This window comes from Schistocerca nitens, chromosome 7 (assembly GCF_023898315.1).
Source record: "Schistocerca nitens isolate TAMUIC-IGC-003100 chromosome 7, iqSchNite1.1, whole genome shotgun sequence".
In the NCBI taxonomy this organism is placed as follows: Eukaryota; Metazoa; Arthropoda; class Insecta; order Orthoptera; family Acrididae; genus Schistocerca; species Schistocerca nitens.
This window is the reverse complement of record NC_064620.1, coordinates 357,895,954-357,909,840: the sequence shown is the minus strand read 5'-3', so window position 1 is coordinate 357,909,840 and position 13,887 is coordinate 357,895,954. Positions and strand designations below refer to the sequence as shown.

General features: G+C 43.4%; 1 protein-coding gene across 1 annotated transcript in view; it reads right to left on the bottom strand.

The window, feature by feature from the left end:
* LOC126194862 (acylphosphatase-2) overlaps positions 1–8,474 on the bottom strand; it is a 177,140-nt gene extending 168,666 nt beyond the window's left edge. Inside the window, exon 1 of the mRNA XM_049933207.1 lies at positions 8,317–8,474. Coding sequence (XP_049789164.1) covers positions 8,317–8,380 — 64 coding nt within the window. The 5' untranslated portion in view covers positions 8,381–8,474. The remainder of the gene's footprint in view (positions 1–8,316) is intronic.
* Positions 8,475–13,887: the final 5,413 nt, after the last annotated feature.

Here is a 13,887-nt window from a genome sequence, read left to right as displayed (position 1 = left end):
AAGTTCAGTTTCGACTGAGATTGTAAGAGTTTCAAAAAACTTTGTAGACTATTTATTTTCGTGATTTGTGTACTGCATGATATCTCACGACATAAATCGGTAAGTGACGAAGCTGATGGGAATACTGTCACTTGTGTTGAACATAATAAAGCCCATATTCGGGTACTCAGCACATTCACTACTTCTAAACAAGGGGACAAGAGCACACAACACTGAAATGAATGTTACAGACGCCTGGTTTTGAAACAGTGCTACAAGCCAACGTTTCTTTAAAAAAGAAGCAGTAAAATAAGTAATGAAGGTGATTAAAGTTTTTAACTGTAATAATTTCGACAGTAGCAGACTTCCATAATGGTACCGTACAAGACGTGTAGAGATTAATACACTCGACTCGCGTTTTGGGGGAGTGGTGGTTCAAACCCTCCTCCAGTCATCCTGATTAAAGCTTTCCGAGATTTCCGTAATTGCGCAAGGGAAATACTGCGATGATTCCTTTGAAAATGGCACGACTGATTTACTCCCTGTACCTTGTGCAGCCTGAGCTTCTGCTCCATCTCTAATGAACCCGTCATCGACAAGGTGTTAGAAACTAATATTCTTTTCTAAAAAAGTTATACTCTCATCCTGGATCTTTAATACTCTCAGTATTGAGTGACATCAGCAGTACGCGAATTTTTAGAGCTGAGAAGGAGTTACTAAATGTAAAAAATGTTTATTCGAAGACTTCAAGTCAATAATAGACAGTTCCGAATACAGAGAGTGTCTATATAGTTCGCAGTTGTACTGTTAGAACCGTTATGAACATTGTCACGCTTTTGATTCACGTATCTCGTAACTAAAATTTTGGAACCTTTGCACACATTTTATTTAAAAATGAATGATACTAAAATACTACAGTGAGATATATAGCTTATAAACAGCATACTTTGTGCAAGGAATCTTTATAATAAATTATTGCAAGGACCTCATGGCGCCAAAGAGCCTGGAAATTTGACTTTTTATTAAAGATCTGCGAAGAAATGTAAAAACACGTCAAAAGAGGATATCGAAATTCTGAAGCACAGGTCTGTGTATGTGTTTTTCTGAACAAAAATTATTGACTTCGGTGTGAGAAATTTTCAGGAGAAGAACATTATAGGAGTACAAGAGCCTAAGGTATATGATATGATGATATGAGCTATCTGTTCCATATTTGAGACATTGCCATGCCAACTGATATTCTTCCAACGAAATGCTAAACTGGCTCCAAGTTCGAATCTGTCTGCTCTGACCGAAGGCGTACAACGATTTTCATACTGCAAACAAGTACAATCGTTATTATGAATTACTGGAATGTGTTCCTTTTGTTGGAAGCTTCTAAGAAATTTGACTCGTTGTTAACGACCCAAAGCTGTCGGATTTTTAATTGTCAGTGAAAAAAGTAAATCACTAGGAGTAAGTAAATTAAGTGAGAAATGAAACTTCCTGGCAGATTAAAACTGTGTGCTGGACCGAGACTCGAACTCGGGACCTTTGCCTTTCGCGGGCAAGTGTTCTACCAACTGAGCTACCCAAGCACGACTCAGGCCCCGTCCTCACAGCTTTACTTCTGCCGGTACCTCGTCTCCTACCTTCCAAACTTAACAGAAGCTCTCCTGGGAACCTTGCAGAACTAGCACTCCTGAAAGAAAGGATATTGCGGAGGCATGGCTTAGCCACAGCCTGGGAGATGTTTCCAGAATGAGATTTTCACTCTGCAGCGGAGTGTGCGCTGATATGAAACTTCCTGGCAGATTAAAACTGTGTGCCGGACCGAGAGCACTTGCCCGCGAAAGGCAAAAGTCCCGAGTTCGAGTCTCGGTCCGGCATACAGTTTTAATCTACCAGTAAGTTTCATATCAGCACACACTCTGCTGCAGAGTGAAAATCTCATTCTGTAAGTGAGAAATGTACGTGCGATAAAGTTTGCACTGAGACAGATCTGTCTATTAGAATTTATGCACTGTCTTGTCGCATATATTCGAATACCAGGCAAAATGAATGTGTCAGGTAGACCCTCATTACCTGCCGTAGGAAATGTACAGATAGCGTTGGCAACAGCATCAAGGCAACACGAGAAAATTACAGATCCCATTCTGTGGACGTGCTAAATTTCCAGTACAGCCTCGTTATTGCAAGAAAAATGAAAGAAACAGGGTTAGAGTTAAACCTACTATCGACAATGTCACTACTGATATGAAGGTCCGACCAAGGGGTCAGGTAGGGACTAGGGAGGCAACCGTCTGTGTTTCTTTTGGACAGTAAACTTCACGGAATTCGGCTTGATTGATTTAGAGGAACAGTGAAGAACCAGTGTCTGATTTGAACAGCGCTCCTCACAAAAGTATGTTAACCAGTGGATTACTTTCAGTGACTGATGGCAACCACTGCAATAAATCAGTCTCGTAGGTTTCAGTCATCCCGAACGCAACCAAATTTATTGATTTCTACACTCCTGGAAATTGAAATAAGAACACCGTGAATTCATTGTCCCAGGAAGGGGAAACTTTATTGACACATTCCTGGGGTCAGATACATCACATGATCACACTGACAGAACCACAGGCACATAGACACAGGCAACAGAGCATGCACAATGTCGGCACTAGTACAGTGTATATCCACCTTTCGCAGCAATGCAGGCTGCTATTCTCCCATGGAGACGATCGTAGAGATGCTGGGTGTAGTCCTGTGGAACGGCTTGCCATGCCATTTCCACCTGGCGCCTCAGTTGGACCAGCATTCGTGCTGGACGTGCAGACCGCGTGAGACGACGCTTCATCCAGTCCCAAACATGCTCAATGGGGTACAGATCCGGAGACCTTGCTGGCCAGGGTAGTTGACGTACACCTTCTAGAGCACGTTGGGTGGCACGGGATACATGCGGACGTGCATTGTCCTGTTGGAACAGCAAGTTCCCTTGCCGGTCTAGGAATGGTAGAACGATGGGTTCGATGACGGTTTGGATGTACCGTGCACTATTCAGTGTCCCCTCGACGATCACCAGTGGTGTACGGCCAGTGTAGGAGATCGCTCCCCACACCATGATGCCGGGTGTTGGCCCTGTGTGCTTCGGTCGTATGCAGTCCTGATTGTGGCGCTCACCTGCACGGCGCCAAACACGCATACGACCATCATTGGCACCAAGGCAGAAGCGACTCTCATCGCTGAAGACGACACGCCTCCATTCGTCCCTCCATTCACGCCTGTCGCGACACCACTGGAGGCGGGCTGCACGATGTTGGGGCGTGAGTGGAAGACGGCCTAACGGTGTGCGGGACCGTAGCCCAGCTTCATGGAGACGGTTGCGAATGGTCCTCGCCGATACCCCAGGAGCAACAGTGTCCCTAATTTGCTGGGAAGTGGCGGTGCGATCCCCTACGGCACTGCGTAGGATCCTACGGTCTTGGCGTGCATCCGTGCGTCGCTGCGGTCCGGTCCCAGGTCGACGGGCACGTGCACCTTCCGCCGACCACTGGCGACAACATCGATGTACTGTGGAGACCTCACGCCCCACGTGTTGAGCAATTCGGCGGTACGTCCACCCGGCCTCCCGCATGCCCACTATACGCCCTCGTTCAAAGTCCGTCAACTGTACATACGGTTCACGTCCACGCTGTCGCGGCATGCTACCAGTGTTAAAGACTGCGATCGAGCTCCGTATGCCACGGCAAACTGGCTGACACTGACGGCGGCGGTGCACAAATGCTGCGCAGCTAGCGCCATTCGACGGCCAACACCGCGGTTCCTGGTGTGTCCGCTGTGCCGTGCGTGTGATCATTGCTTGTACAGCCCTCTCGCAGTGTCCGGAGCAAGTATGGTGGGTCTGACACACCGGTGTCAATGTGTTCTTTTTTCCATTTCCAGGAGTGTATCTTGTAGTTTATTGGAAACTCTCAGATCCCAGAATTTATCAGGCAAATGACACAGGGAAGTATGGGGGATGAAACTTGAAGAGAAAGACGAGGCTTGACTACAGTCAGCTGGTTCAAATGGATGAACAGAGTTGTACAGGGAGAGCTCACAGTTTAAAAAAAATCTGATCCGCTAATGACACAGGGAAGTGTGTGTGTGTGTTAATGTCAGGGACATTGATACAAGGACATACGAAAAGGTCCTGTGTCGACTGCCACTTCAGAACTATTCATGACTTACTGTTAGAAGTACAACATCAAGAAGAAAACACATTCCAAAACTTGATAAAACATTGATTTGGACAGAACAGTTCACAATAAATCTTTTTCTCAGTGAGATCATTTTCCTGAGAAGTATGAAATTTAATCGAGAAAGTTACGCATCAAGCAGTTAAAATACATCAATGCTTGGATTCATTGGTGCTCTCCACTGAGCTTGATCTTCTGTCGCCCCAAATGTTTCCCTGCGTTTAGCCGCTTGTACGAGGACCATCTCAAAAGCTTCAGTGATATGTAAACAGGGCCGCGCGGGATTAGCCGAGCGGTCTATGGTGCTGCAGTCATGGACTGTGCGGCTGGTCCCGGCGGAGGTTCGAGTCCTCCCTCGGGCATGGGTGTGTGTGTCTGTCCTTAGGATAGTTTAGGTTAAGTTGTGTGTAAGCTTAGGGACTGATGACCTTAGCAGCTAAGTCCCATAAGATTTCACACACATCTGAACTTTTTTTTTTACATGCAAATAGAAATACATACAGTATATGACTACCGGAATATCATAGACCGCAGTCGCACCTCTACGCCGGGAACTCGCCGCCGGCAGCGATGGAAACGTCAAGTCCACACCAGTTGAAGATATGCTACGTTCCGAAATATATCTTTTGTGCAGTTATTCTCGTGCGATAATTTAACTTCATGAGAGGAACTTGAACCTGTACGTCTCAAATCGTATGATAATTTTTAAAAGGATCATGCTCCACTGCCATGATTCCTGAGAGTGTGGGCAGCATAAAATGCCTCGTCGACAATGAAAAAAATCGGTAGGGAAAGCTAGTCGAGCGGGACACGGATCGAGACGGAAACGATCAAACGGAAACGATCATGGACTAGCTGAAGGCGTTGGCTTAAACTGAAAGGGAGAAGCAACGGAAAACCTATATTTGGGTGGCGGACTGTGGATTAGAAACGTCGCTCTTTCTTGGTGCAAGGCTTGACCTTAGTTAGTGTGGAAGACGGAAAATTTAGAGTTTACGGTCCAGTAAACAACGAAGTCATTATGGACGGACTAGTGTAGAGATCGGTCGGCAGAGAGAGGAAGCTACATTTGTGTTTCAGCTGGGAGTCTGGATAGCGCAAGTCGCTCAGCGTACGTTAAGATAGTTGGATAGCACAGTGGTTATTATAGAAGCCTCATAGTCAGGAAGAGCAAGTTTCACTTTCCCGCCCTACCATCCTGATTTGGGTTTCTCGCATTTTCTTGAAATATGTCGGCTTTCTGTATCACCCTCGTCCTATCCGAGCTTATGATACGGTCCAGGTGATCCTAAGATCAGCTTCTAGCTTACTTTCTGGCGTAAATTCCGATTGCTACATAAATCCATAGCAGAATATTAAAGTACTGTGCTGCACATGTTAGCCCTGTATTTAGCCATATTTGTAATTTTTCCTTTGGGAATGGTCAGTTTTCTGAGCGATTATAGTCCTCAGTAGTAAAGCCGCTTTATAAAAAGGGAGAAAGGGAGAATGTAGATAATTTTAGACCTATTTCTATACCATCAGTGTTTGCAAAAGTTATTGAAAAGGCTGTGTATGTAAGGTTAATTGATCATTTTATATCACACGATTTGCTATCAGATGTACAGTTCGGCTTTAGAAGTCGCTTAAAAAACTGAAAATGCTATATTCTCTTTTCTATGTGAGGTACTGGATGGGCTAAACAAAAGGTTTCGAATGCTTGGCATATTTTTTGATTTAAATAAGACATTTGATTGTGTTGATAACAAAATATTGCTCCAGAAGTTGGACCATTACGGAATACGGGGAGTATCTCACAATTGATTCACCTCTTACTTTAGCAACAGGTAGCAAAAGGTCATTATTCACCATGTTGATAGCGGCTGTGATGTGGGGTCTGATTGGGGTACTGTCAAGTGGGTGGGTGCCCCAGGGATCAGTGTTGGGGCCACTGCTGTTCCTTATTTATATAAATGATTTGCCCTCTAGTATTATGGGTAACTCTAAAATATATCTGTTTGCTGATGACACTAGGTTGGTAGTAAAGGATGTTGTGTGCAACATTGGCTCGGTTTCAAATAGTGCAGTATATGACCTCCGTTCATGGCTTGTGGAAAATAAACTAACGCTAAATCACAGTAAGACTCAGTTTTTACAATTTCTAACACACAACTCAACAAAACCTGACGTTTTGATTTCACAGAACGGGCATATGATTAGTGAAACTGAACAGTTCAAATTTCTAGGTGTTCAAATAGATAGTAAGCTGTCGTGGAAAGCCCACGTTCAGGATCTTGTTCAAAGACTTAATACTGCCATTGTTACTATTTGAACGGTATCAGAAGTTAGTGATCGTTCGACACGAAAATTAGTCTACTTCGCTTATTTTCATTCGCTATTGTCGTATGGCATTATATTTTGGGGTAACTCTTCTCATTCTAAAAGGATATTTTTGGCTCAGAAACGGGCGGTTCGGGCAATAAGTGGTGTGAGTTCACGAACCTCTTGTCGACCTCTGTTCACGAGTCTGGGTATTTTGACATTGGCCTCTCAATACGTATATTCCTTTTTGTCGTTTCTTGTTACCAATATTAGTTTATTCCCAAGCATAAGCAGCTTTCAGTCGGTTAATACTCGGCATAAATCAAACCTGCATTTGGATCGGACTTTCTTAACTCTTGTGCAAAAAGGTGCGCAGTATACTGCTGCAACCATTTTCAATAAGCTGCCACTCGAATTCAAAAATCTTAGCAGTAATCCACGCGCTTTCAAATCGAAACTGAAGAGTTTCCTCATGCGTCACTCCTTCTATTCTGTAGAGGAGTTCCTTGAAAAATTAAGTTGATTCTTATTGTATTGCTGATAGCGTTTACTTAAACTTATGGACTGACTTTTTTCTGGTTCATGAACATTTAACAGTTATTACTTTTATGTTGTAATTTCATGTACTAACACATTAAATGACCTTGGAGATTTGCTCCTCAATTTGATCCTACGGAACTTGACGTGAAAATAAAATAATACAGGGTGTCCGAAAAGTCTTTCCCTGATTACATAAATTGATAACTCAGGCTAAAAGTAAGACACATATATGAAACTGGTGTCTAATTGTTTACAAACTATCAAAGTTTTTTTCACACATCAGTAAACTTCCACATGAGCACCCTTGGTAGCACGTAGCACATCTAGACGATATTCAATTTCCGTCCACACATTAGCCAACATCACTGGAAGGATCGATTCAACGACTGTGGTTATCCGTTGCCGCAGGGTTTCAAGATCTGGTACACGTGTTCGGTAGACCTCGTCCTTGACATAACCCCATAAAAAGAAGTCTAACGGGGTTATGTTAGGAGAACGTGGAGGCCAAACCGTTGGCCCATCACGACCAATCCATCGCCCAGGAAAGGTCACACCGAGATAGGCACGGACGTTCAAACTCCAATGAGGCGGTACACCGTCTTGCTAAAACAAGACATCGGGTTGATACTGAAGCAGCTGAGGAACAGCATACAGTAGCAACATGTCCAGACACACTGCAGATGTGATGGTAGCCTCAGCGAAGAAGAATGGCCCGATAATTCGATCGTGCAACAGCGCGCACCAAACGTTCACCGTTGGACTGCCTCTGGTGCACTCCATGATCTCGCCAGGGGGTTGTGAACCCCAAATGCGCAATTTATGGCGAATGGGTACTGCACTGACAAAAAAGGTCGTTTCGTCGGAAAAGGCAATTCGTTTGAGATAACCATCATCGTCCTCAATACGTTATAGCATTTCGACCGCAAAGTCATATCGACGGGTACTGTCATTGGGCAACAATGGAAGTGGAAGTTTACTGATGTGTGAAAAAAACTTTGATAGTTTGTAAACAATTAGACTCCAGTTTCATATTTTTATCTTACTTCTAGCATGAGTTATCAATTTATGTAATCAGGGAAAGACTTTTCGGGCACCCTGTATAAAGATATACGTCTACTATCACCATACTCGTTTTGCGTTCGTATTTGTCAGCTGCGAATGGAAATTGATACTTTTTGGATTACTTCGAAGTCAGTTGACTTTAAATGCAAGTAACCTGTTGCGCACGACACGTGCTGTTCGCGTCACTCGCGGCGCAGGGAGGGTCACGTCCTCCAGCCAGTGGCCAGCGTACCTTGCACCTGTCCGAAGACCTCAAACTCGACGGACACGATGGCTGGTCCGTCCTGCACACCCATGCTGATGGGGTACGGGTTCGCCGTGCTGACTGCTGCTTCTGCCGCTGACTGCTTGTCTTCCCGTGGCGGCCGCCCGGCCTGTACTGCCCTCGCTCGACGCCGACGCCGCCTCCGTCGTCTCCGCCGCCGCCGCCGCCCCGTGTCCGCCGGTCTATTCCTGGCGCCGAGACGCCGCTGCGCCTGCCACAGACGCTGACCCTTGGCTGTCGCCGTTGCCCAGTAAACAGCAGGCAAGGCCGGACTTTTACTTTGCAACACTGTACTACTTCGTGGCACAAGTACACGCACTGCTCGACTATCGGACGATGATAAACGTGTTGCCTGACAGACAGCGAATAACGAAAATTTAAGTCAGTGTACATATCAACGCAGGTTGACGAACACACGGTTATATTTGTAGGTAATTCGAAAGTATACAGGGTGAAAAATTTATTACATAGAGTTATCACCTCTGGCACTAAGAACAGCTGTAACCGAGCTGGGCATACGGTTAAACTGAGCTAGAATGGCAGACAGAGAAACGTCATACACAGGAAGCGGAGGCTGCTGGGCGGTTTCTTAGGTTAGAGGTCTCGGGAAACTACAAGTGGTTCAAATGGCTCTGAGCACTATGCGACTTAACTTCTGAGGTCATCAGTCGCCTAGAACTTAGAACTAATTAAACCTAACTAACCTAAGGACATCACACACATCCATGCCCGAGGCAGGATTCGAACCTGTGACCGTAGCGGTCGCTCGGCTCCAGACTGTAGCGCCTAGAACCGCAAGGTCACTCCGGCCAGCTCGGGAAACTACAGGAAGGGCGTCAGTCTAAAAGGGTTCAGGACAAACACACGAAAGTAGACCACCAACCAACGGATTACAGTTGTAAACTGTCGTAGCTGTGTTGGAAAAGAACCATAGCTCCAAGTTTTTAAAAATATCGGGAATCGGATATATCGATATTTAAAAAAGTTACAGGCCGAAGATGTATCGAAAAAAATATTGACATATCGATATATTGCCAGAAAAAATGTCGACGTACCGACCAAAAAAATATCGGCTGCACATTGTAAATATACCGCCTGTCTTAGAGCTGTATATTTAAGTATTGATTTATTATTAAATATTCTGTGCATCAACAAGCTAGCAGCCTGCCTATCCCCCTCAGAACAAGAACTGAGAAGAAAACGATGCACGTTCAAACTTGGCGGTAACCACTTTGGTAACAATGGTAACTACATGTAAGTGGCACAATGAAGGATGTCCGATTGGTCCGTCGTTCAGTTTCGTCACATATCCGATTTGTCTGGAACACGTTTCTGCAAACGCCAGCGAACTAGCAGTTGTAGTGTCAAAATTGCGGAGTGAAGTTACACGTTGCAGCTTCTGCTGGTAGCGCCGAGCGCCGATTACGTCAGCACATCCCCTCACAGGTCTCCGCCCACCGCTAAGCAATTGTTTTTGAAGAATGTCGATGTAAAGAAATAGCACACGATAATAGTTGCGTTAAAAATTGTTTTTAACGCAACGTGTGTGCTATTTCTTCACATCGGATGTATTGTTATTCCATTCACACCGCCATTACCCAGTGCAATCGGACTTTTTCTTTGTGACATCTATATTTGCTTCACACAGTCAAACAGAACACTGGACGTGATGAAACCTCAAACAGTAGTAACACTTCTTCACTTAGTGAAAGTAAAATTGCGTTCTACTAGAATAACAAAAGAACAGTTTCAAATATTTACCGAAAATTTCGAAAACATATAATATAAAATAAAAACATCGTCACTCGATATCGCCATTTCGATATCGATATATCGATATGTCGGTGAAAAGTCATCGCCGATACATACCAATATTTTTTGGAAAAAATATTGATACTTTATCAACAGCCCTACTCCAAGTGCTAATAGAAAGCACTGAAGCTCAAATCGTTATAGGCACAGAAAGTTGGCTAAAGCCAGAAATAAGTTCTGCCGAAATTTTGGCAAAGGACCTAACCGTGTTCAGAAACGATAGATTAAATACAGTTGGTGCTGGAGTTTTATTTCTATCAGAAGTAGCTTACCTTGTAGTGAAATTGAGGTAGATAGTTTCTGTGAGTTAATATAGGTAGAGATTCCACTTGACAAGCAGAATAAATTAATAATTGGATCCTTTTACCGACATCCCAACTCCGATAATTTAGTTTCTAAACAGTTCAAAGAAAACTTGAATCTCTTTTCAAATAGATACTCTACTCACATAATTACATTTGGTGGTGACTTCAATCTACCCTCAATAAGTTGGCGAAAATATATGTTTAAAGTCGGTGGTGGGCATAAAACATCTTCCGAAATCGTTCTGAAAGCGTTCTAAGAAAATTATTTTGATCAACTTGTTCAAGAGCCCACTCGAAGTGTAAATGGTTGCGAAACCTTACTTAATCTCTTTGCAACAAGCAATCCTGATCAAATAGGGAACATTATCATGAATGCAGGATTAGTGACCACAAGGCTGCTGCAGCGAGACTGAATACCGTATTATCCAAACCCACCAAAAATAAAGCAAAATAGATCCACTTAAAAAAGCAGATGGAAATTTGCTTGGGGCTTTCCTAAGAGACATTCCCCACTTCTTCCAACATATGTAAGCATAGACTACATATGGTTTAAATTCAAAGAACTAATATCGACGGCAGTTGAGAGATATGCACCAAATAAACTAATAAGAAATGGTACTGATCCCCCATGGTACACAAAACACATCAGAATACTGTTGCAGACGCAAACACCCCCTAGATTCGCGAAGTTTTACAGAAACTCGAAATTTATCGCGCGCGTTAATGCGAGATTCTTTTAATAGTTTCCATAATAAAACTTTGTCTCGAAATCTGGCAGAAAATCCAATGAAATTCCGGCCAATGTAAAATACGCCATCAGAAAGTAACAATCAACACCTGCGATAACAATGGTGATGTTATGGATGACAAAGCCACTAAAGCAACTTACAAAATGCAGTCTTCCAAAATTCCTTCACCAAAGAAGACGAAGTGAATACCCAGACTTCGACTCTAGAACAAATGCGAACATGATTAAATTAGAAGTAGATATCCTCGGTGTAGCGAAACATCTTAAATTACTCAATAATGGCAAGGCCCCCGCTCCAGGTTGTATACCAGTCAGGTTCCTTTAAGAGTATGCTAATACAATAGCTCAATACTTAGCAATCATACAGAATCGCTCGCTCGTCGAAAGATTCGTACCTAAAGACAGGGAAGTTGCACAAGTCACATCAGTAGCCAAAAAAGGAACTAATAGTAATCCGCTGAATTGCAGCCCCATATCACTTACATCGATTTATAGTGTTCAAACAGTGTGGATCACCTAAAAGAAAATGATTGTTTATGCCAACTACTCAACAGGGATTGAAAATACCGTTGTTATGAAACACGACTAACTCTTTATTTTCGCGAAGTAATAAGTGCTATCGACAGGGGATGCCAAATTGATTGCATTATTTTTAGATTTCCAGAAGGCTTCTGATACAGTTCTTCACAAGCGGCTTTTAGAAGTATCGTCTGAGTTGTGCGACTGGATTTGTGATTTCCTGTTGGAAAGGTCACAGTTTGTAGCAACTGATGGAAAGCCATTCAGTGAAACCGAAGTAATGTATGGCTTTCCCCGATAAAGTGTTATAGTCCCTCTGCTGTTCCTGGTCTATATAAAAGTTTTCGGAGACAATCTGAGTAGACCTCTTACGTTGTTTTCAGATGATGCTGTCATTTGCCGTCTTGTAATATTCGCAGATGATCAAAAACAATTGCAAAACGATTTAGACAAGAGATCTGCACGGTGCGAAAAGTCGCAATTGACTACAAATATTGAAATTTGTGAAGCCATCCACATGAGTACTAAAAGCAGTCAGCTAAATTTCGGTCACACGATAACTCACGCAACTCTAAGGTCTGTAAATACTTAGGGACTGCAATTACGAATAACTTAAATGGTGACGATCACATAGATAATGCTGCGAGGAAAGCATACGAAGACTACGATTTCCTGGCAGAACACTTAGGAAACGCAACAGGTCTACTAAAGAGACTGCTTACACTTTGGTTGTCTGCCCCCGTCTAGGGTACTGCTGCGCGATGTTGGATCGACATTAGATTGGATAGATGGAAGACGTAGAAAAGTGCAAAGAAGGGCAGCAGGTTCTGTATTATTGCGAAATAAGGGAGAGAGTGCCACGGATTTGATGTATGAAATAGTGTGACAGTCATTAACGCAAAGGCGTTTTTTGTTGTGGCAGGATCTTCCCATGAAATTCAATCAGAAACTTTCTTCTCAGAATGCGTAAATATTTTGTTGGTGACCATATACATAGGGAGAAATGATCATAAAACAAGAGAAATCAGAACTACCACGGATTGATGTAAGTGTTCGTTTATAGCACGCGCTCTTCGAGAGTGGAACGGTAGAGTAGTAGCGCAAAAGTGGTTCGATGAGGCACTTAAATGTGAATTGCAGAGTAACAATGTAGATGTAGATTACACGTCTCAGTTAATCATTCGGAGGGGGTGGTGAGCGGTAGCGTGCCAGTCTTCCTGCAGCAATTACCGGACATTTTCAATGACGGTGACAGCTGCGTACGACAACAGTGGAACACACATTCTACCGAGATGGGTCAGAACAACACAGGCGACATGTGGTCCTGCGATATCTTCATGAAAAATATCATCACAAAGACATGGTAGGCAGGGTACAGGCGACGGCTTCAACACGTTGTAAATGTGACGTGTACCGTCCACAGTACTTACTCTACGGCACCCCGTACCACCATGCTTGGTGCTAGACCCGTATGGCGATGACGTTTGTCGTAATGCCGTACGCAGAAGTGGGATTCGTGTGAACAGAGGACGTGGTGTGTCTCATATTCCAGTGTTACTACGGACGCACCAGTTTCGAATCGCCTCTCTCCGCTGTCGCTTCAAGGAAACCAACGCAACAGTAGCCGTGCTGTAGGTCCGTGGTACTGAAGCTTATCATATAAAAAGATGTTTTTCATTACTTTTTCGAGGAAACCATCAACCTGTAAGAAACTAACAAATCGCAAAATGTATATGTCATATCTTTGATTGAAGAACAGACTTTCTATCACTCGATGCATTTTGAGGTACGTGTCGTCATTCCTGTGTAATATCTTAGTTATCGAATAGTGATGATTTTATTCATGAATAGTTGTGTCTGTAGATATTGTAGAAACCTTTTGCTACTACCACATTAAGTTTATTTGATGATCATATACTTTTCACTTGGACACATCAAGAGATTGTGCGCACTTTATTTGAAGGCTGAACGACCGATTGCTTGACACGTCGTGTCGTTTAAGTGTTTTATTCTCTGCGAAGTCTGGATTAACATTCATAACCACTTTTTACGTGTAAGTCAGTATAGTACACTCTAAGACAAAAAACGACGCACCACGAAGCAATTATCCGAAAGGAACGGAAATCGGTAGATGTGGTGTATATGTACAGACAA